Consider the following 27,726-nt stretch of genomic DNA (forward strand, 5'->3'; position numbering starts at 1 on the left):
AAATAATTTTTCTAAAAATTCTGGCTTGGTCCAGTAAGGAAATTTGGTTACTTTAATGATAATTTCAATAGAAAGAACTAGGAGGCACAGCTTTATCCTCTAAGTTATTGGCAAAATTATCAGTGCTTAGGATGCTTACATAACAAAATGATTTGTAGAAATAATTCCAACATCAGAGAATGTTTAAGGAGGAAAAGAGTCCAGAGAGAAAATGGTTTCATTTGTTGAGTGCTCGTTGAACGCTAATGGAAATTATTCTCTTTAATTTCAAGTGATAGGAACTGAAAATGTTTACAAAATAACTTTTTTTTATAGTCCATCTGAAAAAAATGGTTGCCTCATCTAAAAGCATGTATCTGAAGGTTGCTTAATCCATAACACAGACCTGCTTCAAGTAATGACTGTGACAATGAGCTGAGTAGACCTACTTTTATAATTTGATTAGGCTTTCATCACTAGGGCTCTAATGGTTTTAGATTGGAGTGATTTAGGATATTTAGGATTTAGTGATTCTGGATATTAGGAGATTTTACTTCACTGAAAGGGTTGTCAAGCATTGGAACAGGCTGCCCAGGGAAGTGGTTGAGTCACCATCCCTGGAGGTATTTAAAAGACATTTGGATGAGGTGCTTAGGGACATGGTTTAGTGGTGGTCTTGGTAGTGTTAGGTTTACGGTTGGACTCGATGATCTTAAAGGTCTTTTCCAACCTATACGATTCTGTGATTTACTTGTCATTTTCTGTTTATAATATCAGAGTACAGTTCAGTTTTGCCTTTATGTTTCTTTTGCAGTAGAAATATATGTTAAATATTTCTATCTCAAATATCATGTGATGCTGTTTCAGCATGTTTTCAATGAGGCAGATATGTTCAACAACCTGTATCCGCCAGGCAATGGGACGACACTTTAGAGGGGGAAAAAAAAAAAAGACGACATTCATATTGGCATTTAGCAGATCCCCACATGGCAATTCATTATTGCTCCTATTGCTGCTTTTATTACTTTAGGATGAACCTACCCTAGATGCACATACCCATATAGTTTCACTTCAAGACCCATGGCATTGCATGTTTTTCCCCCAGCTGCTGGGAATCTGCACTGACACTCGGTGTCCTGTGACTTCAGGCATGATGTCAAAGTGAGGTTTGTGATAATTTCCTTGATTCAGTCTGTGTGCCGCATGAACAGCAGGCAGGCTGCTGAAGTTCATGGAAATCTAGACTAGTAGCAAAACTGTTGATTGTTCCCAGGTTTCAGAGTTAGGTAATTTATTTCATGGTTTATTTTTTTGAAAGATTCTTTTTGAACTTGTCAGTTCTTAATTGGTTATTTCAACTGCCTACTGCAAGCTTGGCTGTAAGATCAAGTGTTTAGGAGATGATCATGGATCAGATTGAATTTGGTTGATCTCATTACCTTGTGAGAGATAAAAGCGGGCAATTTAAAAATAACAAGTTTGAACATTTTTTTCTTAACTGGAATACTATACTCATCATCTCCTAGTAACCAAAAACATCAGGGACTAGACAAAAATATAATAATAATAATAATAATAATAATGTATTATAAAATTTGGAATAAGCTTCAAAATTTTCCTCTAGAGAAAAATTCCCCCTATTGCAGAAGGGATTTGCCACTAGTGACAGAATCCACTGCTGAATTATCTGACTCTTACCAGATTCTTTTTGAAACCTGCAATGAATGCTTTTCATACTTCAACATAATTTCCATTTTTGAAGAATAAGAAGACATCCTTTTAACATGAAGATGTCATTCCAAAGAGTTCACATTGACAAATGGTTATTGGGTTTCATTATACAAGGGGATGAAATTGGCTGTAGAGGGGATCGAGGGCAATTGCGGCCATTGCCTGGCAGTGCTAAGAGGCTCTAGCAAAGAAAGAAAACACATGGTACTTTGGAGCAAAGCTGAGATTGTGGACAATACTCCAAAAATTCATGGACTGTTATGTTCTCAGTTTATAATGAGAATGAAATAGAAAGCATTAAACCCTTTGACAGGTGGGTTTGTACAGTGACCTCTATCAATGATGGAAAGAGGAGTGTACCCTGGTAAACAAGAGTTTATCCTGGCAAATGTCTAGGTCAGTAACAATGGAAACTTTTCATTAATTACTATGAAACCTTTCTCTGTTAATCATTACTTTGCTTAAATTGTTTTATTTTTGAATGATTACACTCATAATCCTAACTCTGAATTACCAAAGTTGTGGTCTGCACCTAGAGCCCACTGCGCAGCACTGAACGGCAGCTGTTAGTTAATCAGCACAGCCAGGCACGCACCTCCTGTATCTCTTGCCTGCATGTGTTGACATTTCAGTTGGGCAGTTATCTGTGTGCACAAAGGTACATGCAGGGAGGGAAAAATAAGCTGAAGGGTACTTCTGGCATTAGAGCAATATTTATAAGCTGGCTATGAACACATTTAACGTGAAAAACTGGAAAGCTGGACCTTAAGCAGTAAAGTACTGAGGTCTGAAACAGCCCCAAACAAAGAGGAGCAGGATGCAACAACCCCTGTGTGTTCATAAAATGGATCTTGATAATTTAGGAAAGTCAGGGTAAACTTAGAGAGATCTAAGGAAATTATACTAACAGTGTCACAAATTCTAACAATTACAAGAGACTTGATTAAAAGTCCTAAGTTGTAAGAAATATTATGCTTACCTAATAGCTTCTGTAATACTTTTGTTTCCATATTTGTGATGATTTATTAACTGTCAGGTTCCTTTTCCCTGCCAATTTTCCTCATCCATGGTAGTCTGGAGGAACTTCTTTTAGTTTTTTTCATTTGTTTAAAAATCTCTTGCACATCAGGGGCTGTATTTCTCAAATTCATGTGTTTATGTCAGTAAGACGCTGCACTTTAATAATTGCTCTGAGCGGACATTATCCCAAACTTTTCATTCACTGTGCTGTTTCAGAATATTTATTCAGTCTCTTCCATTAACTCCCTTGTCCACAAACCAAACTGAAAAAACAAACCAAAACAAGGTTTTGTTCTAGTCAGGCTGCAATAATGTTGTGAAGACTTACTCTTTTCCAGTTGCCAAAACACAGTATGTGGAATATTACTATGCCTACCATGCCTTAATTGTTAATTAGTTTCTGAGGTTTGTTTGTTTGTTTGTTTTGGGTTTGGGTTTTTTTAATTTATTTAAGCATGTAACCCATAAATATTAAATATTCCTGTCATGTAATGGAAAAAGCTTCCTTTTCGTGTCAAGTCATTTTGGTTAAGTCACATGCTGAAGAGCATTTCTCTTTTTCTTCTTGGTTAAGAAAGAGTTTTTCTAATTGGGAAATGCTTTCAAAATCTGCATTCTCAATTGAAATTCACACACATTTTTTCAAAGAGACATGCCCATCATTGCCACTTAACCAGAGAATGCATTCTTGAAAGAAATCTTAAATATTAAGCTGTTTGTATCTACAACTATGGCTTGCAATGTTGAAAACAGTCAGTTCAAGTCAAGAAACTGCAGGTGCTCTTGCTGTACAGCAGGATGTAAAAGAGGCCTTAATGTCAGAGGATTAACTTTTCTTATTAAATTAATTATTATAAACAACAATTTGAGGGTTTGTCCCTTTACTTCCAAACTAAATGACATGGAGAGAAAGTGCTAAAATGTTACTAGTTTTAGCAGTATTTTTCCCATGTATGGATTGAGATTAGGCTTCTCCTGCAGAAAGCCTCCCTTAAGAGGATATTTGCAGCTACCAGGGATTATCCATATCTATTCACTGCAACTGCACTAGCCTGTGCTACATTCTCCGGGGGTTTTTTGTTTGTTGTGCATCTTGTTAGTGCTTTTACTTTTAACCTGTTAATACTACCAGTCATAAAGCCCTTCTCTCTGCAGTTTGGACAAGACAAATTCTCAGGGATTCATGGAAAAAATCTTGGTGGCAATATCCCAGATTTTAAAATTACAGTAATGAGAAACATTACACTAAATTTGAAGGATCAGGTTTCCTTTCGTAGTCCACTTCTAAAATATTTTCTTTCAGAAACGGAGTGACTGAAGAACTTAATTTTCCCATATTCACATTACATAGCTTATTTTCTTATTATTCTGTTTGAATGTCTGACATCTGAAAGCTCTGTTTCCCAAATTTCCCTATTTTGTTACATCCATCTCCATTGCTTTACTCCAAGATACTGTTCTTTTTCATCCTGCTTCAAATCCAAATGGATGTTTCCATTATTTTTAGTTATTCTGATACTTGTTATATTCATTGATTTGTTCAGTGCAGTGTACAAAACTGTTTATCAGGCAAGATTCAAACACTACTATATTGGAGTCACTGATTTACCATCTCAGTGTTTCAGATAATGGAGTGCATGATAGGCGTTTTGTGGCTTGTCTTGGCATCTTAAACTCAGCCCACTTTTTCCTTCCTTTTTGAGCTTTTTCATTCTTTATATATTCAGGTTGACTTAGAGAATTAGAAAGTTTTGGACCTGTTTTCTGTGTGTAGATTCCAGTTGTAAACACTGCTTCAGGATTACCACAAGCACTGAAAGATGCCTGTCAGAAGGGTTAATTCTACTCTAGTGTTCAGGCCTCAAGTGATGTTTATTAAAAGAATTAAAATTTTAGGGAAGTCTGAAGGAGAATATGTGAGTTTCATAAAGCACGGGCAAATAAAAGAACACTGGTTGAAAATATTACTTCTGTCTATTTTAATATGTGTTTCCCTCACTGAAGATGCTTGTCAAATTACCTGTAATTCTTTTTGTGAAGAAAAGAACTGCTAAGAACTGCTTAGAACTAAGGCAGTTCTAAGACAGCACTAACCAATAGTAGTTTCCACAAATTAGACTGACTAATCAATAATTTAGATTCATTAGTGGAAAGGAACAAAGGCCTCCTTCATTCCCATGGGAGTTTTACAGAAAACAGGCAGGAAATGCTCGTCATCAAGTGGAAAAGGTACTGAAGAATTGAACTTGAGAATATGCTGGGCTTTCAATACAAATCTCATTCACAGGTCAAGAAATAAGTTATGTTATATAAACTTTAATGTGAAAATTAAGTTGTTCCTGGTCAGAGAGCTGGGAGAGTATTTCCAGGTTTAGTACTTCATGTAGCCAAATACCACAGAAATTGTTGGTGGTTTAAATATCTGTTTAGATTCTGTCACCCCTCTTCTAATTTAGAACCAAAAGTTAGGCAGAGTTAAACTGTTTTTTCACCATCAAGGTCTGTCTTTCAGCTCTTTGTCTGCTAAGGTCATTTGTTTGCTTCCTTCGCGCTTTATCCATATGGGTTTCACAACCTCTCTCTTCTACCTATAGGCTCTAGGCTGCTTTGTGTATTGCTAACATTCCCATGGGCAGTTCCAGCAAATGGAAAATATGATATGGCTTACCATTATTTTTCTATTGCTGTTTATAGGATCAAATATGAATATACTCCATTTTCAGTTTAAAGGGTTCCACTCTCCTCTGGAATATTCCTCAGAAAGAATGCATGAAACAATCATTTTACAAAAAGTCCTGTGATTTGTGGTACAGTTTATAAAGCATCATTCAACTGCAGGATCTTATAGAATAATGATAAACCAATACTAATCAAAATCAGTAACAGAAACATTGGCACATACCCTAAAAATAAAGGTACTGTAAAGATTAACTTAAAAATAAAACACATTCACCTCACATATAAGATATTCCTATGACAGATCTTTTGCCTTCACTGCAACTGTATAGAGGCATGTTCTTTCTGCTACCTAGTCTGTGATTACAAACTGGAATATGATCTTGTACACTTAAGGCACGATGGAAATTCAAGAGCTGTGTCAAATAAAGGGGCAAGGTTGAAATATTGATAACCTTTCAACATCACTGACCAGGCTAGAAAGCAGGAAGAGAATAATGCCTCAGCTATCAAAATTTCTCACTAAAATTTAAAAAATGAAAAATTCTTGTAACTTTGGAACAAGTCAATCTGCTGAAATGTCCTCCCTGGATATGAAAACCTCCTGTTGAACTAGACTGGATTATGCTATGAGCTGGGACAATCCTGCACTCAAAAATCCCCCACTGAAAAAATATAAAATCTGTTCTTCACTGAGCAGGGTGCCTGAAGAGACTTGTAAATCTTAAGACAGTAAAACAATTGGAATCTTAGGCAAGACAGGCTCACAAGGTCCCCCAGTAGTTCCAGTCCAGCCAGGAGAGCACAGTGTTTAGTTAACATCTGTAAGCACAATATAAGTAACACACAAGCTGCTCACTCTTCTGAACAACTTTCTGAACAGCTAAAATTCAATAACAGAATTTATTTTTTTATCTCATCAATGGATGTACTTTTTTTTTTTAGTTTTAAGAGAAGAAAACAAAAGTGGAAGATGATGAAAGCCTAAGGAGAATATTTCCATGGGAGAGATGTTAATAGTTTAGTTAACTTGAAAAATTGAAGAGGTAGGTGTAGAGGATAACTAGTGCTACATGAGAGTCCATCCAGGAAATCTCAGTCCTTCCCATTGAAAAACCTCAAGTAGATTCAATTGAACGACAAGGTAATAGATTTAATTCAGACAAAAGGAACCAAATTTTTAACAACACTAACTTCAGGATGTCACTGATTTGATTCATTTCAATTCAAATTTTCCACTCAAACAATTTAGAAAAAATTAATGACTACAAGAAGCTCATCTAAATTATTATTTACAATGGAACCTTCATTCTTAGCAATTATCATCAAGAGCAGAACATTAAGCTAAGAGGAAAGATACTTGCGGCTTTTTAACCATCTCTGATGTTGATCAGTTGTGTTAACTTTGGAAAGGCATTCTACACTTTTAAGGTCCTCTTCTTAAAACCTGTCTGTTTTGTTCAGATTAAGAGGAAAATTCTAGTTTACTTTGCAGGAAGGAGAGTATGTGTCTTGCTATTAATGCCTGATACCTGGCTCTACACAGCTTCCATCTGTCTCACCTGGAAACTGTAAAAGCTGTTCTATCAATAAAGATATAGTAGATAGGTCATAAACTGTTGAAGGAGGAGTCTAAAGAAGAACTGCTTTTTCTGTCTATGTTTTTTGGTCTTTTTGATACTTCCCGCTCTTCTGCTAGCTCTTGTTTTTGTCTCTCACCCCATACCTGCAACCTCCTCCATGTCATCCTCAGAGCCAGCACTTCTGCTTTGAATCGCAGACTTTTGTTGCTGTGGTGGCTGAAAATCACTTCCTACCCTACATTACTCTAAACAAATTAGGTGTACGCCACACTAATAAAACATGACATTTTTAAAAAAATAAAGACCACTAACGTGCATGACAAAAAACCCAAGCTGATGTGACTGTGCCTTTCTCTTTATTGTGAGGTCTGTTTCCTACAAACAGCTGTTATGGGTGAAGGCAGGGCTATCGATCATTTACCTTTTCTACTATGTTAACGTCATAGCAGTGGGTGGGAAATGTGAAAGGGAAATGGCATTTCAAATAAAACCAGTTTTGTAATTCAATCATATTTGTCTGACCATTTCCTGCAGTTAAATTTTCTAGATTTAAATAACTGCCAACAATCAATAATGATTTATATAAACATTACTATGACTTTCTCTTGTTTTGATCTCTTACTAAAATGTATCTATTCATTAACAAAAAGCTACTGCTTAAATAAGGCCAGGCACAGACACGCTAATTTATGCTCAGTTGACTGAATCTTTAAGAGAGCGTATCAGTGAACATTCCTGCCAGATACACTTGCTGTGTTCTTTCTTACCATTTTCAGAAGACCCTTCTTATACAAATATTGCAGTAGCAGTTTACCACAGAGCCGATGTACCTAATCCCAGGATTAATTTTGTATGCCCATCAGTAGTGAAGCAAGATAGATTTAATAGCCCATTAGTCTTTCAGCACGATAATTTTCACATCACTTAGCCTGCTGGGTTAATTGCTTTAAAATGGACATTATTGACCTTGATCCTAGTGACAAACGGAGAATGTCTTATTCATCTCCCAAATGTACATTCTTAGGATCTTGTTTCTTTTGGTCCTGACAATAAGTCCCCTAGATTATGTGCTTGTATATTATGATTTATACCCTATTAGCCCATATTTAAGAGCTTACTGAAGCAACATCTTTCAGAAATTATTACCCATGACTGGGCTAACTTTTAAGTTCTGGTTTTTATGTAAAGAGAAATGTTGCAAGCATAAGAAATCATTGTTTTACCTCTTGTTAAGAAATTAATTTTAGTGCTAAAAGCTGTAGCAGGTGCAGCAGGGATTAAGCACTTTTGGAATAAACAGCTGGCCAGTATATTTCCAACCACAAAAGCCTGGTCATTAGGAGGAGAGAATGAAGAACAAATTTGGACAGAGAATCTCTAGGAAAGGAAATTCAGGTCCTAGGATAAAGAAACAGAAAAATATATCAGTAAAAAGAAAACCAAAGAGTAAAGCTGAAGAGTAGTTTTTATTCATGTGTATTATTTGTGGATTTTTTCCCTCAGTAATTTAGAGAAAACACAAGCCATCTGCTTCGAAGAAATCAACGCTAGCTGTGAGCAGCAAAAAATAGAAAAGGAGGGAGTGGAAGAGCAGCACAAGTTACATTATTGCTTGCGGGGAGGTGAAACAGGGCTGGAAGTTAATGTAGCCAGTTTTCAGACCTATATATGTCAACAGTGTAACACATACATTTATACATAGCTAGTTGTATTTCTCAAGCACCGGTTCCTATGGGAAACAAGATGGTAAGATTTAGATACTTGATTGTAGGAACCCAGGATTTGGAGCAGTGTCCTCACAGTCTCTAAAAGAATCCAAATCCCACAGAGCTTATGGATATTTGTAAAGGGGTGTATCCACACAACCCTCTGAAGTCTCTTTATGTAGTTTCCTGGGGTAAATTGGCTTTATAAGATATAGAATGGAGAGGCTTGGTATTTTTAAAAAGGGATTTCTAAACTAAATCAATGTTAATAAAGGTCATTTATCTACTAGCGTAAGCCCATCTTGGTGCTGACCATGAATAATGTCAGAACTTTCTTCATGAAACAATTTAGAGCCTGCTCTAGTGTAATATGAAATCCATAAGACTCCTATTGAACTGCGTGATTGACTTAATCAGTACTAGGATTTTCCCTGGGAGCTCCGTTCCATATTTTAATGACAATGACAACTTCAATGACAATGGTATCGTTTTTATTAACAACTATCCATGTAAGTACATTCGTGACACAAGCAATTAAAGTTGGACATTCTCGCTTGAATTACAAAGCACCTTTGACTCTCGATGAAACAAAACCCAACTCTATGTAGCAAGTCTCTACTACAGCAGGTGTTGTGGCCAATCATTGCTCTCCAAAGTATATTCCAGGAAAAAACCTTGTTTTTTAACCTTTAAACTTTTTTTTTTCTAAATTTAGGTCATCTGCTTTAGGTCATTGGCAAATCTCCAATGTTAGCATGTTTTGTACAGGACAAAAAAATTGAAATCTGAAATACAAGAATGTCAGCATTTCAGAGAGAAGTGAAAAATTAGAGGAAGCAGTGAGAATTTGGCCCTTACAAGACTGGAAATATTTCATGTTTACTTTTAAGAATGCTGTTTAAGCATTTGTGATTATTTAATTACTTTATGATGTTTCTTTTTCTCTGACCACTATGAACAGCTCCTGCCATCCGTATTAGAAAAATTTGAGATCAGTGCACTATACTCTGGGTTTAAAACTTAGGACTGGTTGATCAGCTCATGTAAATCAGCACATCCAGAGGAATCAGAGGAGGAATGCCAAATTACTGATGCGGAACACCTAGTCCTAGGTCTTTTTAACTAAAACTATGAGGAAAATACAGCGGATCAGATCTTGCTCCTGCAAAAGCTAGTGCTAACATATGTACTGACGTCAGAGGTGCAAAACTTGACCCTAAATACACAGCATTGGGAATCATTAAACCTTAAAAGATTTTAATCATACATAGTGTTGCTAGGCAGTTTTGCAAATTAAATCACCAAATTATAAAGTACATTGCATTTTTTTTTCCTTTAAAATTATTTTTGTGCTCTGTTGAAAAATATTCCTTTAGGCACCTTTGTAAGCTTAGAACAAATGCGTATGTTGTAGATCAGTGGCAGATTTGAGTTCAAGCCAGAGCCAAGGTTTCCTCAAGGATATCAGCAGATATACGTGACTGCTGGCTCTGTTTTCTTTCCTTTGATGAGGAAAGTGTCCAGTCAGGCACCGACAGCCAAACTCCCAAGGGGAAACTGTGCACTTTCCATCTCCGTAGCGAAAAAGACAGAGACCCGTAACAATGTTCTCCTCACAAGTCCCGCCGCCTTGTGAAAATCGCACTGACAATTCTCACTGAGCCCTTGTGAAGCACCACAGCCACCAGTCCGTCCCCTGGGAGTCACACCGCAGCAGGCAGGGACCCCCTGGCAGCCCTGTCGGGAAAACGCTTCCAGCTCAGGCGGTTTGGCAAGGCTTTGTTGAGCCTCCTACAAGACCGCCTTCGCCTCAGCCTCCGCTCTCACGAGCTCCCATGACTGAATTTTCAGACTTTTGGGACACGAGAGCAATTTAGAGGGCCGCAGGGAGCGTTAGGGCGGGGGGCGAGGTCGCTGTTTGCCATTTTATGGAAAAGGCTCCCCTCCCCAGCTGCCCTGAGCCCGCCCTTACCGCGTGGGGCTGAGAGGCGTGTGGAGACCCGCGGCCGCAGCCCCCAACGGCCCCGCCTAGCGCTCACCCGGCGGGGGGGGAGGGCGCCCCCGGGGGCGTCGCTGGAGGGCGTGGCGGAACAGCCCGCCCGGAGCACGCCGCGGGGAGGGGGCGACCCCCTCCTCCCTGAGAAGAGGCGAACCGTACCTTTTATTGAGATTTTTCCATTAGGATTCTCCACAGGACTGCCTCCCCCCGCCCCCGCGACGTTCTCTCCGGGGTCGCGTCTCTCCCCGCTCCTCGGAGCAAGCCCCCCGCCCCGCCGGGTCAGGCCAGGTGACACGGCCCCCGCGGCGGCGCCGCCTCCCGCGGGACGGGGTCGCGGCGGGAGGGGAGTGCGTCCTCCCGCGCGAGAGGGGGCGCTGCCGCCGGCGAGCGCGCTCGGCTCTGCCGCTCCGCCGCCGCCATCTCCTTCTCTGATCTCATAAAGGTGTCGCGCAGGTTCCGCCTGGGCTCGTCATTCAGCCGCCCCGGGCCTGGCGGTGCCGCCGGCCTCCTCCGCGCCGCGGCCCTCGGCCCGACCCCGCCCTCTCTCGCGGTGCCGCCGGCCGGCGGGAGCGGTGACCGCGCTCCCGCCCCGGCTCATCGGCGGGCGCCGGTTGCCCTCCCCGCCCCTTCCTCCCCTTCCGTTCCCCCCCCGCCCCGGCCCCCTCTCCCGCCGGCCGGGCCCCGGAGCGCCACCGCCGTCGGGGTGTGAGCGGGGCCCGGCGCCGTGCCGGGCCGTCCCCTCGCCGGCGGGGCCATGGCCGCGAGCGCCAAGCGGAAGCAGGAGGAGAAGCACCTGAAACTGCTGCGGGAGATGAGCAGCCTCCCGCCCAACCGCAAGTGCTTCGACTGCGACCAGCGCGGCCCCACCTACACCGACATGACGGTGGGCAGCTTCGTGTGCACCTCCTGCTCCGGCATCCTGTGAGTGCGGGCGGGGGGGGGCTTACGGCTCCATCCCTCCAGCCGGCCCGGGAGGGGAGGGCGGCCCCGGTGCCGGCGGGGTGACCTCCGCTCCTGGCCGGCCTCTGGGCTCGCTTCGCCGCCGGGAGACGCGTCTGCTGGGGCGGCGGCGGCGAAGCGAGCCGCTACGCGGGGCGTAGCGCCTAGCCCTTGATTTCGCTGCGCCGGCCGTTCCCCCCTTGGGTTTGCCCTTCCTCCCTGCCGCAGGGCAGCGCCGGGCTGCTGGTTCAGCCACGTCGGAGGGGAGCAGGCGGGGGGCTTTCCGGGGGAGGGGAAGGCAGTCGGGAGGCTTTCCCGGGGCTATCCGCTAAAAATCCCCGTCGGAGCCCCCGGTCCGGGAGATGGCGGTTGCCAGCCGGGTGTGTGTGTGCGGGGCTGGGGAGCACGGCAGCCGTGGAGGCCGGCGGGCAGCAGCAGTCCGGAGTTCGTCCTGTAGCTGCTGCTGGGGAGGCGTTTTCCTGCACGTAGGGAGTGTAGGCGTTTGCCTACGGCACGCACGTGAAGCGGGGAGCACCACCACCCTGGAGATCGTTGAGGGTCTAGTTACTGAAGTGTTCGGAGAATACTTGTGGAAAGGGAAGGTGGGCACATGGCTGAACAGTTCACTTTCATTACACTCTTGAAGACGTGGGGGAGACTAACCCTATTGTGAATACCGAGTTTAACGTTTAACAGTCTTACTTTAATGTTAAGTTAGATCACCGGCCTAGCCTTTTGTGTATCAAGTTGTGCTTGATAGTAGTTTGTAAGACAACTCTCTAAACTCTAGCTTAGAGGATAAACTCGAGCCTTCATAGTTTAATATACTTGATCAAAAAAGTAGTAGAAGGTTTTTTCTTACATCTATTACTTCCTATATATATAAACCTTAGAAAGGGATTGGCTCTGATAAAGTGGATGGCATTTTTCCTGTTCCTCATTCCTGCATGGGCCTCCCCCTCCCTTTTCCACCCTTCCTCCTCTGCGGTAGTGTGTATGAAACTAAGAGTTGAGATCAGTCAGTTCTGAATTTCAGTTACATATACATAACTTGGGGGAAAAAACCCACTGTCTTCAGTGTTACTGTTTCTGTAGCTAAATCTGTTTGCTTGTTTGTTTCTGTGGCACTGTGCTTATGGAATGGAGCAGAATCAAAGAGTGGCCCAAGTAAGTAATAAATAGTATGTCAAAGGATACAGATTTGTGTTTGTAAGCGTTGAGTTCATAAAAGGCGTTCAGGAGCCTGAACTAATTTCTGTCCCCTTACTAAGAAGGACTAAGTACCCCACACAGGCCTTCCAAGTAAGGTCTGGTGTTTTAGAACAAAGTTGGTAATTATATTGAGATTCAAACCAAAGCAAACACGTTAGTTCTGTGCTGAATTTACATGGAACAAGCTGCCTTTTATACTACTAGACAGCTGATTAGTCTTGGGGTTTTTTTTCCTTCTTACTTTGTGTAGACTTTTGAACAGGCTTGACGCAAATACTGAAAATACTTTCAGGTTGTGGAACTGAAAAGAGACTCTAGTTTTTGACATATACATGCTACTTAATCAGCCAGCTCTGGCTATTGTTTGCTCTGTTAGCAAACTGTTATTTGTGCTGGCATGTGAAACTATTTTAAGCTACTGCACATAGCTTATTTAATGGTTGCACATGTTCTTTCTGGTTAAACTGAGAGCATGATGAAACTGCTCCATGAGAATATTTTCCTTTATTCTTTAGGCTTCTTGACCTTAATAGACAAATATATCATGAGTGCTGCTGAGATGTTTTGCATGGGTTCAGTAGGATTTGTTCCTTTTATCTGTTGGCTGGGAGGTATGGACTACTAAAGTCCATAGTCCAATTTACAGTAACCAAAAGGATGTACATGCAGTGAAATAGCTAGTAAGCAGGGGACGGCTGTCACTTGCTGTTAAGTTGGCCATCATTTGGATGTTAACATGCTTAAAGGAGGAAGGCTTTTTCTGAAGAACAGTTGTTAATGTATTGGTATTCTAATAAAATGCAAATAGCTCTTTCATTCTAAATAGGCAGTGTTTTTGTGTTGCTATAAAAAAGAAACCACAAACAACACTTTTAGTTGTTACAGCTAGTAACACCTACACTTAAAGCTGGAGTAAAGGACTGTTAAGAGGACTTGAAGCTTTCTTCTGAAATAAATTTGGGCTCGTTCTTTCATGTTGACTTGGAAATGCTTTCATAAATTGTGTGTCCAAGATCATATGTATTGGTTAACACCTTAGAACCTAGCCAGTGGGATATTTTTGTCAGTGATGAGACTTAGTGTAGAGATAGGTCATGTCTGTTTCATAATTAGAAAATGTTATTTTTAACACTTCTGTCAGAATAGTCCTTCATACAACTTGTTTATTTCCAAATGCTTTTCACTGTAGAATTCCACAGTGGAGGGAAATGACTTGGGAAGAAACCCCATAATGGCAAATAAGTGTAAAAGTACTGCTGCTTCTGTAGTGCTTAATGGCTGCTTGCATTCTACCTCATAATACTTGCTTTACTGTAAGGCTTTAATAATCTTATTACTTCATCTTGTTTGTATGCTATGTGAATGTCTTGCTTCTTGTTTTAATTAATTTTTTTCTAATCTGGTACAGGAAGTATTCTTGGAGTCCAATAGACCAGTTTTTTCAAGTGTGAAGTGCCCAATGCCAGATTAAAATACTAGTATACTAACAAGTCTCCTTCAGAAAGGTTGCTGAATTAATTAAAAGTGGTTGCTAACATTGGTATCATCTTAGACAGGCATGTTGTTCTAGATACAGTTGACTCTAAACTTTTAAAAACTGAAGTCTAACCTGGGTTTTTTGCAAGTTTTCTGAAATGTTTATTCATTATCCTGGCAAGGACAGTCTGTGCAAATCCAAAACTCTTCATTCTGGATCCATCATTAATTTCCACTAATGATTCTATGTGTAGAAAGAGAGCGATGCTATTTATTACTAGATTTGGCTTTTAAAAACTACCATTTTCTTAACTGTTTCCAAAAATACTATGGCTAGCTTGTTCAAGTACTGCTAAAAATGATGAGAGAACTAGTGACTTTGCGAAAAAGATCTGTTTCTGACTTTAATGTTGAAGGTGAGTCTTGGCAAGTTAAAAGTGCGAATAACATAGATGAGGCCCTTTTCTGTAATACCTAGGTTTTAAGTTTTCTCATCAGATTAGGTTTGCCCGAGCAAAAGTTTTGCTGTGCAAAATGGTGCATGCAGGAGAAAGTTGATGGGTAGTGGTGTGGATAGTAGCTTCCTCGTAAAATACCTCTGCTTGTCCCCTGTGTTTAATTTCTCTTCATGTGGAAAAAAGCATACTAGCATCACACAAGCTGTGCCTAATTCAGCTTTTTGGTGTTGGACAAAAATATGGGATATGTATAAATACACACACAATCTTTTCTTCCCCGAGAGTGGGAGGAGATGCTGTAGAGGAGCAGTCAAGTATTACAGTCAATTCTTGGGTCAAGTATTACAGTAATACAAAACCAGACGATTTCTCTTTATTATGACAAAACTGCATCTTGGGAAATGTTGGCAGAGACATTCTTTTGGTTTGACAGAAGTTGTTTGGTTGAAAGGATTCTGCTGTTGGTAGCTGTGTCTGTTGTGTTTCTGGATGCTACCATGTGTCTTGCTGACAGTGACATCCTTCCCTTTGTCTTATCAAATGCCTTTTTGCCTTGCTTCTCAGCTGTCTGTGCATATCTTTGCTTTCAAGCACTTCTGTACCAGTCCTCGTCAGCCTGCTCCTACCTTTCATAAAATTAACATGTTTTTAAATTATCAAATGGAAAATATTCCTGTTTGACTAAGAGTGCACTTCCACAAGTTTTGTACTATAGAAATTTTTTTATTTAATCTTGACTTTTCTTTTTAATATCTGCTAATGTCCTAATTAGGACACTCCTTCTACCCTTTCCCTCACTGCTGCTCTCTTTACTCCCTCTCTTCCAACTTACTGAGGAAGTCTCTTCAGATGTGTGCACTTCTGGCTTGTGTCAGGAAGGAGCAACAAAGAATGTTTGGAACATATGGTTACTGTGGGGAATGCTAAAGCCCTTTTCTGCTATTTCTTACCATTATCAGATCACATGGCCTTCTTTTGGCTGCTTATAATATTACTAGTTGAAATTTTAAGTTTAAAATTTTCCTGGTTAAGAGACTTCTGTATCAGCCAGATTGGAGTATTTGATGGCAGATACTATTTTTAGTAACAAACTAAAAAATAAATCTTTGCAGTGGTGGTAAATTATTGTCCCTTTCCCTGAAAGAAGTTTTGCAGAAATTAAAATGGTCTAAACAAACAGTGTTAGAGTGAAGGTGATTCTGGCTGTGTTGGCATGACTTTCCAGTCCTTTTTTTCCTTTGGAGCATGTTTGGAAAATGGCTCTGTTTGTGGGGTGTGTGTGTGTATATATATGTATTTTTGAAGGGTGTTTCCTATATTACTATATTTCTTGTTTTCAGTGTCATGGCTGGAGAGCAAAGGAAATGTCTATACCACAGTGAATACTATGCAGTTCAGAAAGGAATTATTTTTTTTTAAGAAAAAAGTTAAATTAACCTTGACTGTGCTTCTAAATGTGTATGTGAGCCTTTTGCTGTTAAAAATAAATGAGCTTGTGAGATGGTGGAGGGTCTCCAGGGAGGCCTGCAAGTATCAGGAGTGGCCAGTACTGCCTATATTCTCTTTTGCTAATAACAATACCATAGAAATAATAACGAATGCTGTGACACTGGGTTTTCTAAAGCTTGTTTTCCAGACACCTGGGGATGGTTGAGTGCTCTATGATGGCTTGGCATTTGACTTACCTCATTAACTTCCTGCTTCTTAAGGGATCAGATTTTACTGGCTTAGACTTGAGATCACATTCGAATCTGATACAGGGGGACACTAGCAATGTTGAATAGCTGTCTGCCCACCATTTCTCCTACAGAAGTGACCCTCTATCCCAGCAGAACCCACTCTTTAATTCCACACACACACACACCCCCCTTCCAGCCTTGGCCTTTGCAGACAACTTTGCCAACATTTGTTTGAGATGAATGCAGGAATGGCTGCTCTGCCAACAATCACAAGTTCAACCATAATTTGCTACTAAATTATGTTAGTAACAAATGTTCAGTGCTTGTTGACAGTGTTTTGAATGTTTAATGTTTCAATTGCCAGACTTCAGAATCTTGTGTCAGTGGCCTTAAAGCTTCCTTTGTTTGTGAGAGCACCAGTTTTAACAATGCTCTCTGAAGAACAGAGATCTCATGTTCTCTGTAGCTGCCCCTATGATAGGCTGTGTCACTAGAAGCTTGGACTGATTCAATGAAGGGTCAGTGGAGGATAGTCTCATAGCTGGAAGTTCTGGTCACAGTGCTATTCCACAGAAATAACCATTGCTGAGCATGAAGAAGTTGGCAGTGATGAGTAGGAGCCGTGTGTGGGATGTTCTAGCTGTGGTGTGCTGGATAAGTGTAGATGACAGAATAGTCTTACTCGGTCATCTTTCCCAAGGGCCTCTTAGGAGATAGCTGTGATCTGGATTAAGTGCTGAGGTAGTGTTTGGTTGCTGTCTTCCTCAGGAACTCTGTAGCAGCTGCATGGGTGCAGGTTGCAAATACTTGTTCAGGGTCAATTTAAATTTAGGCATTATTAATTTGGACTAAGGGACTATAATCCATTTTGTCTCCTGTTAAATAGGGAATACTGTAAAGCGTTAGAACTGTGCAAAACACTTGACAAACACATGGAAAGAAACAAAGCAAGTGGGAGATACATTCCCCTCCCCCCCCCAAAAAAAAGGTTTTGTTAATTCCGCATAAGGGATAATTGGCTGTCTACCAGTAAGCTTCCCCCATATGTAGATGAGTTGTTTGTGAGAATCATTTGGGTCATCAAGTAATCTCTGTAGATAAGGAAGGGTATAAAATAACTTAGGATTTTGAAGTAAGAGTAGCTTTAGTATTTAGGCTTGGTTCTTGAGTTCTGCTTCATAAATCCAGCAACTGCTCTGTTTTAGGGAGATTCTAGTCAGTTCATGGGTATAATGTTATTGAAAGCGGCTCATACTAGTTAGAAATCATAAAAAAAAAATATTAGGGTTTTAGCTGTTCTAATGGTAGAATCAAAGTAACTTATCCAAGGAACATAATGCATTTGTTTTGGGTTGTATTTGTATACTGTATAATACAGCCTCTTGTCTTGAATTCCTTGTTCCAGTCCAACTTCTTACACTGCTTTAGCATAAGAGGAGGCTTTTCATAGGCTTCCTCCAACCCATTGCTATGTTAAATAAAGATAAAAATTACTTGTATGTATAGTACTGCAGCTTGATACTAAACTTTGCATTTATGGCTATTAAAGTTATGTTCAGAACTTCCAATCTTCCTGAACCACCAGTGTGGTGACATGCTCTCTTTCATAATGCAAGACATGTGACACTTCTGTGTTGTGATCTGACCTTTAGGAGTGGGGCATGTAATCTTCTGTTAGCAGGAGGGTGTAAAAGAAATGATAATTCATCTTATCCCACATCATGGTTATAATGTGTAAATCAGGGAAGTTTATAACCTGAACCTTAAAACTCTAGAGCAGTCTTCGCTGGAGAGAGAAGCATGTAGGAAGTCTCTAGTTAGGCTAAACAGAATCTAGTCTATGCTTTCAGTACATTTAATATTGCTGCTTAACGGAACTGAAGATACACGTTTGCTGATGTAAATGCTTTGAAGAGCCCTAGTAGATCAATGTAGAGTAGGTACTGCTTAAATAACTTGTGCAGTCCCTTTAAATAGCAAACACAGGTACAGTATAGCACTTAAACTATGCTTCCTGTAAAAATTAATTTCCAGCAGAAGATAGTGTGAAAGTTTAGATACACTATCTGTGCTGAAAAACATGTGAATGTGTTAGTGAATAACCCTAGCTTTTAAAACAGTCATTAAATTGTTTACAAGTATGTAACTGGGCCTCTTTCTTAATTAATAGGAGGAGAGTAAATTGAACAGACTGAGGTAGACAGAACCACTTATACTTACTGTAAAAGTAAGGGACAGTGATTGTCATATAATATTTGATAGAGCATATTTATGTGAAATGCCAGGTGGATGCCAACTTTGTTTCTATGGCGTTACTTAATACGCAGTTCTATGGTGTTGCTTTGTGAAATGTAATTACTCACATGCACAGACCAAGAAGGTGTTTAAAAAAAAAAACCCCAAACCAAACAACCAAACCTAATACTAGCACCAGCTCTGAAACAATGAATTTTAACTGCCTAGAAATCGTACAGATTTTTTTGAAGTTGCATCATCTTAAAATGAGTATTTACCTCAAAAAAGTCTTAGATAATAGTACAGTATCTTAATAAGTGTTGTTTATTTGTAATGTAAATGTGGATTTGATTTACAACTAGATGAAAGATGTTAAATTGTTAATTTCAATTTACCATGGGATTTAAACATTTTGAGACAAATTAATTTGCTGATGGTTGAGTTGAATAAACTATCTTGAAACCTCTCTCACTAACCTTAATAAAACTTCTGCCGCCTTGTTGAGGTGCTGAACCATGAAGTCTAATTTTAGACACTCAGATTTGAAAAATTTGCTTAGAGCAAACAGCATTCTGTAAAATTAATTCTCATATGCCAGTAGGTTTGTATATGACTTCTATTTTTAAGGTGCTCTTAGGTTCATTGCATTTCTTGGCAAAATACAATTAATCATTTATTTTTATCCAAGTGTTTCAAGCATTGCGTGTCTTAAATCTGTTGGGTTTTTTAAATGAAACTTAGGCTAAACTTAGGTTACTGCTTAGTGTTCTAATCAGTGTCCAACTTTTAACTAAAAATGTGGAAATTTTTTTCACATAGGATCAGAATTGTCTTACAGGTATAGTGCGAATTTACGTGTCAAGGTGAATTTGCAAGCTAAATGCACAACAACTTTTTTTTCCCATTATACTTACTCGGAATTCAAAGTGCTAAAAACATTATTTAAAAGTTGAGTGGAAAGTGTTAATATTTGGAACATCAGATTTTTGTGTTTGCTGTTTTGGTGGATAACAATTTAATTTATGTTTAGTGTTCTTGGAATAATTACTACTAGTTGTCTTAAATTGGATGTTAGTGATTTTTTTTGGTGTTGTTGTTGGGGTTTTTTTATTCCTAAAAGCAATCTGAACCAAATTTAATGAAAGCAAAGTAACAAATATAAACAATAAAGCTAACTCTTATCAGTTGATTTGTCAGCAATTTGTTAGCCCCATATTACATGCCCGGAAAGTTTCCCCCAACTTCCTTTCTGGAAACTTTCTCCTCATATACATAACCACAGAATTTAGTGTTCTTTGATATCTCTTAGTTAATGTATATTAATTTCTTTTTAAGATGGTATTGCAAAAATCCAGGCCTGATTGAGTGTTAAAGTAACCCCATTGTATTGCCTGAGTTATGTCAAACAGTGGAGACACTATGTAGGATGTAATGTTCTTGTTTCCATTGAGCAAAACATGGCTTGATTTTAATTGTAAGTATTTGTGGGCAAAAGAAGCAGTAGTTAGCATGTATTTAAAGAAAGGGCTTGAAAAGAAAGCGAGCTTTTTCTTATACTCACACTGTTGCTCAGCAGGATTTTTCTCTATGCTTGCAGGTTTTGACTGAACTGGGTTTGACAATGTCAGGCTTTGGCAGCACAAGTGACTTTTGAGTTTGTTAGCTCTGCTGCAGCAGTCTGTGGCGTGGATGTGAGAATGGTGCCAATCTTTGCTTAAGGCAGAGCTGCTGAAGTTTTGAGCTATTGCATTAGTAATGGTATCTCTCATTTGAGAGCACAATAAAACAATTGTCTTTTTGCTTTTGTTGCTGTTGCTTGTGTAGTGTTCAGGAGGAGGAATACAGACCTGTGGATGGAGGGGCAAAAAGTAAACTAGAAAAAGATTCTGGGAGGAAACAGGAAATATAGGTTAAAGCCAGAGAGAAAGCATCTGAGCTGGGGAGTTTAGCTTGAAGAAATCTAGTTGTTGGGTAGAAGTTGTAGTAAAAATAGGTTGAAGTGAGGGAGGAGTCGGAGGGAAAGAAAACTACAACACAGGGGGCCAAGATTGAGAGATGCAGGGTAGAGGCAAGGGTGAACAAGTTTGGGGAAGCCGTTTAGGATTTTTAAAAAAGTCTAATTATGTTTTCATAAGTTTGTATAGAAAGGGTCAGAGTGAGTTTGCATGTGCAGTTATAAATATTGGTCTCCCCTAAAGCTCAATTATTTGACTTTGCATGCTGAATGTTATTTTGGGATGAGCTTACACAGCCTTAAGTTGTATGCAGTACCAAAATGAGTGTGTTTTACAGAGATGGCTCCTGAGTTTAAAACTGACTGACTTCTGGTTGTAATGTTAAATGTGATTGTATGATGACATATTTCCTGAATACTGACAAAATACTTCTTGCTTCTGCTTTTAGACGGGGCTTGAATCCACCCCACAGAGTGAAGTCAATTTCAATGACTACTTTCACACAACAGGAAATAGAATTTCTGCAGAAACATGGAAATGAAGTGAGTATTATTTGGAGAACATCAAGTGGTTCTGGTGCTTTAGTATTAAACTTTAAAACACTACTTAAGGAAAACTTGATTTTTTTTGGTAGCAAAAAGTAGACAGTCTTTTGAAGCCAACATCATTTGAAGTGATGCTTCTAAACAGCTCGTTTCACTTAGGTAGCTGATCATCATAATGTTACATGTTATTGCCTAACCCAGACAATCTAGATTTGCATGATCAGTGCTTCTGAATTGGGTTTTCTTTTGCTTTTGTGTAAGGCAATATGCATCTCTCTTCTTTTTTTTTTCCTGCAAGCTCAGACCTTGAGACTGACTGCAGCAGTGTTTCCTGAAAGAGTGTACTGTGACAAAAATAAATTTGTTGCTTGTATCTGTATTTCTTCAGAGTAGGTGAAGTAGGTGTCAAAGTCTTCTAGTAGTTTCAATAGCCTCTTTCTTTAACGAAAGTATATCAATGTTGAAGGCTCTTGAAGAGAGGAAGGAAAGGGAGAATTTCTTTCCTCTAAGGATCATTATCTAATAAGTGTCTATGTGTTTAGAGTGGCTTGGGACAGCTTTGAAGACAAAAAGTTCTAGTGTACTGCCTTTTTGGTTTTTGGGTTTTTTTTAAATAGATGAAAACTAAATTTTAGGTAAATGTTGGATTGGCTCTACTGGGGACACATGGAGCATGTAAACCCTGGATGTGGCTATTGCTGTCTTCAATTTGAGGATGAAGTTTGTATTTTGGTACCATGCTATAGCATTGAGGATTTTGGTACCATGCTATAGCATTGAGGATTTTAGAGGCAGCTTTTGCTTGTGTTCTGAATTGGAAAAAGTTCTATTTCACTTTGATTGGATCTGTATTCTGTTTTAGTAGAACTATTGATTGGAGGCTACAGAGTGTCTTAACATGTTCTTGTGAAACTTTGTGGGGATAAATACCATCATGAGCTAAAATGCTGATACTTAACTTTCTTAAACTTGGTCCATTCATAACTATCAGGTTGAAGAATGAAAATAGAAGTAGCAGTTTCTTTTTCTGTCCTGGTAAATGTGTTATTTGTTGAAATGACTGTTAGTAGATGATTCCTCTAGACAGAGCTGGAACAAGGTCTAAATTCTTCCAGACATTATAAAATACTCTTAATGGCTTTGACTAGGTTTTTTTTAATTGTTTTGTCATGTTAAAGCTGTATAACATCGTATATATATGTACATAAATGTATGTGTGTGTACATATATATATAGCATATTGCTGACTTTTTGCATAGGGAGAATCTTTTGTGGGTTCAGATATAGTATGTTGGAGTCTCTTTCCATAAGATTAGTTTGTAAACTCCAGTTTTGTTTTAAGCTTCACAAGTGTAAAGGAAAACGTGTGTGTGTCCCTCCCTCCTTCCCCACATCTATTTTAATTTCAGTTTTGCACTGAATCTGCAAGGGCTACAGTATGCTACCAGTTTCATTTTTCACTGATCTGAAACCTTAAGTGATCCCTACTCAGCTGATTAGTGTAGTTGTCTTTCTCATTATAGACCTGAGTAGTCTGCCAATCATAATGATTTAGTTGTTACATAATTTATTATTGACATAAAAGATGTTCACAGATCTCTGCAATGCTATACTATGTTTCAAAAGCAGTTTGTGTTTGTAGTACTTATTCCTCCAATTAAAGTACTGCAATGATTTAAATGAGCTACCTTATAAATGAAGATGTCTTCCTGAGTTTAGTTTTGGGTTGTTGGGTAGCAGTGCATTGCCTTAATTCTAAAGTAACACTGAATAGATGTTTGTAATTGCAGATAGTAGATTTAACAGGTGCTGAAATACTGAACAGAAGTGATACTGTTTTCAACACTGTTAGAAGTTTAAAACTTAAGTGTGTTTTCACTTTGTCATTCTGTATGTTGCAGTAGTTAAATAAGCATTTTGCTTTCTCTTGCTGGTATTGGACTTTGGAATACTCACCTGCTGATAAGATAAAGTATTGGGCAGATGAAGTTCGTCTGACCTCACGAAAAACCTTCTTTGCTTAGCTTGCTCTTCAGCATAGGTGGTTCTTGTGTATATATTAAGAAATTAAATTTTCTAGGATGAACTTGTTCAGACGTGGAACTGTCCAACATTTTAGAATGTGGACATGTGAAACAAAGTACCATCACTGAATTGTTTAGATGTTGTGACATTCAGTTGTTTTAGTTCTGCAGCTATATATACATATATAAAAACCTCAACTTTTGGCAATCTAGTATGTTTAACTTCCATTTTTCTGTAGCTTGTAAAAGACTTTCATTCCCACTTTGTCCTCCCAGTCTTTTTCCAACATGGCCAAGGCCTCTGTGGTAAGCTTTCTTGCTTCCAGATGGGTAGATCATGGTGTACAATAGGGAACTTATTTTGAATAGAAAGGAAAATAGCAAGAAAGCTTCCCTGAGATAAGGTAGTTATTAAGGTGGTGAGTTGTTCTTAGAGGAAGTAGTTTTCCACTCTCCTTCAAAAAGTATCTATAAGCAAAATGTATTGTGTGAGGTTGAAATTCTCTTAATTTAAAAAAAAAAATAAAATTCCAAATCTCCGAAATAGTAACTTTTCCCCAGTTGTCACAAATTGTCATCTTTGTGGCACACGTGGGTAAAACATTCAGTTACTACAAGACTTCCACAAAGCGACTGCTTTGGGAAAAGATTATTCAGAGCAGCTTCTTCTCAGGTGTGAGACACCATCTTCTTCCCTGGTTATACACCTCCAAGGAATGTCTTTCTGGCACAGGTAACTTGAACTTTTTTCAGATGAGTTTTTATTGCTTCAAATACAGATTTAAATATTCTTACTGTATTAGAAAACATCTATATTCTGGTGTTGCTTACTCATCTGTAGGTGTAAACAGATGTCCAGACTGTGGTTTTGCTAATGTTGGGGTTAGCTCACTTTTGCAGCAAGAATGGAGACATCTTCAAACTGATATTCCTCAAGTCCTTTCTGAAGTCCTTCTGAAGGATAAAGGCAATTCTGACTCGCTGGGTAGGATTTCCCCCCTCCTCATTCTCTTCATGAAGAGCAGTGTGTTTTCACACTGTATTTTCATGTTAGGAATAATGAGGAGAGTGGTATGGAGATGGTTCTGTTTGAATAGTCATAATCAAATGATGCTAACGTTGATTAGGCCTCTGCTTCAGTAGAGCAATGATAGTAGAAAGTGAACTCGCTGCAGAAAGAGGAGGTGGTGCTCATCTCATGTTGCCATTATAGCTGTGAATATTTATTCAGAAGCTTTCTCCTGAAGCTGAAAAATAGTATTATGAGGCAAACCAGTTACATAGTTAATTTTTCTACTACACTTTTGAAAAGTGCCATATGTTTTATGACATTTCCAAATAGCCTATTCTAATATGCATATGGTGGAAGAAAATGATTTGGATGGTCTTGTATTTGGAAAATCTGTGTTCATCGAGGGGCAAAGATCATGTTTACCTGAGCTAATGAGTAGAATGCTATGCGGGTATGCTCAACTGCTTGGGATTAGTTTATCAGTGCTTAATTTTGTTTTTGTGCCAGTCTTCCTGATTCTTGATAGCACCCGTGCAAGTGTTTTACCAGTTTCCAGGAGAACCTACAATTGCAGAACTAGTAGCAGTATGGGGCTGGTTCAGACCAAAATGCTTTCCTAGAATCTCCTTTACTGTGGAATGTGGCCTAGAAACCCTGGAGTGGAAAGAGCAGTACTAAGCTGGAGCTGATGAGTCCTGACAGCATGAGCTGTGCAGTCAGGTGTCCTTGTAGTACATCCCTGGTTCTGCTAATACGACATAGAGATACATGAGCTGATTGTGTATAGAACAATGTCTTTGTTAGCAGGATTTACTAGCTTGGACTCTGTGCTTATGAAAGCAGCTATAGCTTCTGGACCTAAACTGGCTTTGAAATCAGTATACTGGCATTATAAAATTCTTTTAACCTACAGACATTAATGAATAATATTGACATCAGAAGTGCTGAATTACTAAACAAAGCTATAACTTGCTTACATAAGGGAACTGTTTCCAAATCTTTCTTCCTGTGGTGAGTGTTATGTTTTGGAACATAGTTTTGTTGTGTGGTAATCTGTAGTTCTTTGCACTGTCAGCATTACATTTGGTGCATAACTGAGGATATTTTATTGGGGGGGAGGGGGAGAAGAAGAAATCTAATTTGGCATTTACTAGACTTCTGAAAGGTAATATCTCATTAGAGCTTTTTAAACTGGACTGACATGTGTAATCTTCCTATGCAATGGTATGTCTGGGTCTAAACAAGAAGTGCTCTATTGCTGTAGGTCTAGTAGTATGCTTTTTCTAGTTGAAGTGCAGCTTCTACCAGCAGAACTTGTCCTATTGTAGCTTTTCCTTGCAGTGCTGCCTTCACTGCATATAAGAGAAGGTGGCTTCATAAGCAAAAACTTAATTTTGCTGGCTTAACTGAATTTTTGTTATTCTAACTAGCACAACTATGTTAAAAGGAGTTTCTAAAGTGTGGTGGCTCAATGCGTTGTGCAAGCAGATGGCCTTTGTCTCTCCAATATCCACCTTCCCACACACACTGGAGATCTGTATCAGTGAAATAGTTAGGACATGGTCAAGTGTTGTTTGGTAGTTGAAATATGTAGCATTGGAATAGAAATAACTGAAACCTCAGATTGCCTCAGGCTTTCTGCAAAATTTGATGGGTACTGCTGAGGTTTTTTTCTTTATTAGCAGTTTTTTAGTGTTCCTGTCCTTCCTCACCTTCCCAACTCTGTAAACACACACACAAAAAACCCCAAAACATGACAACAAATCTAGAAGCAAAACCAAAAGCTAAACATTCGTGGAAAACAGGTACATCTATGTTCCTTTGAGCCCTGCCTGGAACTCCTGAAAGCATGAAATGTCACTATGAGGCTGGGTTTTAAACCAGAAGCCTTTCTGGTCAACTTTGTTTTGTGAAGTACTACATTTGCAATGAATGGGATGAGTTCTTTGTTCCTTTGTGTTAAAGCTGAAAACGAGTAATTACTCAAACTGTAGGACTACAAATGTAAATAGTGTATGGAAAACAAGGTGGGTAAATGCAGTTATTCTATGAAAAACAGTTTCTCCCTCAAACAGAATAAGTGTTGAGTGCATATTCAGGGAAACCAATGGTATGAAGAGAAATATAGGTAAAGACTTTATTATAACATACAATATGCACTTGGCCCAATTTCTTCTTTCAAAGATATATTTAAGTTATGGCAACTCACAGTTTCTGCCTTGTTACCTCCTGGGTTTTTATTTAGGTCAGGATGAGTAGGTTGAAGCTGGTTATGATTCTCTTTCCCTCTTTGCTTCATGCTGTACTTAACTGATCTAATTCTGAACTTCCCAGTATCTAGTTGCCAAATGTCTAATGACATCCCTTGCAGGATTGGAGCTTGTTGGCAGAGAACAGGTACTGTTCTTCCCAAACCAGTTGTGAACTTTTAAATTTCATGAGGATAACTGCTGAATCTTGTTTTCCACTTGGTGTTATCTGACAAGATAAAACTTTGCTTTGTCTTGTCACTTTGCAGCTCCCACAATGTAGTCGGGGCAGGCGAAACTTCAAAGTCTTGCTTCTGTTAACCCTTCAACAAAAGTACTTTCAAATGCTGTATATGCTTAATCATTCTGACTTCAATGCTGTCTTTTTTTTCTTCTTGCTGCATTGGTGAACCAGTAGGACATGGACTAATTATACTTTTCAGGGACAGTGGACAATGATTATGGATTGTTGGATATGTTCCACTGTTTCTAGGGGCTTCCACATAACTTGAATGTTTACTCTTGGCCCCAGCTTGCCAGGCTCTTCTCTAAGCAGAGCATTTTGTTTAATAGAGCTTTGGTTGTCAAAAGGAGGAGTATAGCAAGACTTTTGGTGAATGAACAGAGCTTTTGAGTAGCGGCTTATTTGTGCTGCTGTTGCAAAAAGAACAATATTAATATTAAATGGCTGAACCAGAGTATCCCCAAGAAGGTGGTGTGATGTAGAAGCATTTCAGAAAGCCATAGAATTTTTAGGCCCGGTACCTTAATAGTAATGTGTAACTTTATGGTGAGTTGGGATGCTTCTTCATGTATTATCTGTAAAAGCAAAAGAATGAGTAATTCTGTTAAAATGGAACTTAAGATGTATCGTGAAACTTGGGCAGTAGCATATTACGAATCAGCTCTGCAAGTCTGATTTATGTATGGAGTAGTTAGAGTAGAGAGGTGTTTTGAAATACATGGTCTTTGGGATATCAAATTCAAATTCTCAAAGCACGTATTGTTCTGAATTTTTGCTTTTGAAAATTACTTCCTTGTTTCTCTTCTTTTTTTTTCTCAAATAGTAAGTTTGTATTAGGAAACTAAGAAGAAAACTTGGTGTTTAGTAGAGTGACTGATTGCTTAAAGCTTGTTTTTGTGCAGATTTATATGCCCTTTACTGCCTTTTTGCACTTTTTTTCCCCATGTCCTGCAAGTAATGGCTGGGCAAGAGTCAGCACATGCTATGAATAACTGTGTGCTAAT

The 27,726-nt window shown here is 39.2% G+C and overlaps 1 protein-coding gene across 6 annotated transcripts in view; it reads left to right on the top strand.

Moving 5' to 3' along the window:
• Positions 1-11,178: 11,178 nt before the first annotated feature.
• Positions 11,179-27,726, top strand: part of AGFG1 (ArfGAP with FG repeats 1) — a 37,122-nt gene continuing 20,574 nt past the window's right edge. For 5 of the 6 annotated variants that reach the window (XM_072867521.1, XM_072867522.1, XM_072867524.1 and 2 more), the window contains exons 1-2: positions 11,180-11,615; positions 21,097-21,190. In XM_072867521.1, coding sequence (XP_072723622.1) covers positions 11,449-11,615; positions 21,097-21,190 — 261 coding nt within the window. In that variant the 5' untranslated portion in view covers positions 11,180-11,448. Of the gene's footprint in view, positions 11,616-21,096; positions 21,191-27,726 lie in introns of all 6 variants that reach the window. The other variant, XM_072867523.1, reaches the window with a different exon arrangement.

The sequence above is a fragment of the Ciconia boyciana genome, chromosome 7 (genome assembly GCF_034638445.1).
Source record: "Ciconia boyciana chromosome 7, ASM3463844v1, whole genome shotgun sequence".
Classification (NCBI taxonomy): Eukaryota; Metazoa; Chordata; class Aves; order Ciconiiformes; family Ciconiidae; genus Ciconia; species Ciconia boyciana.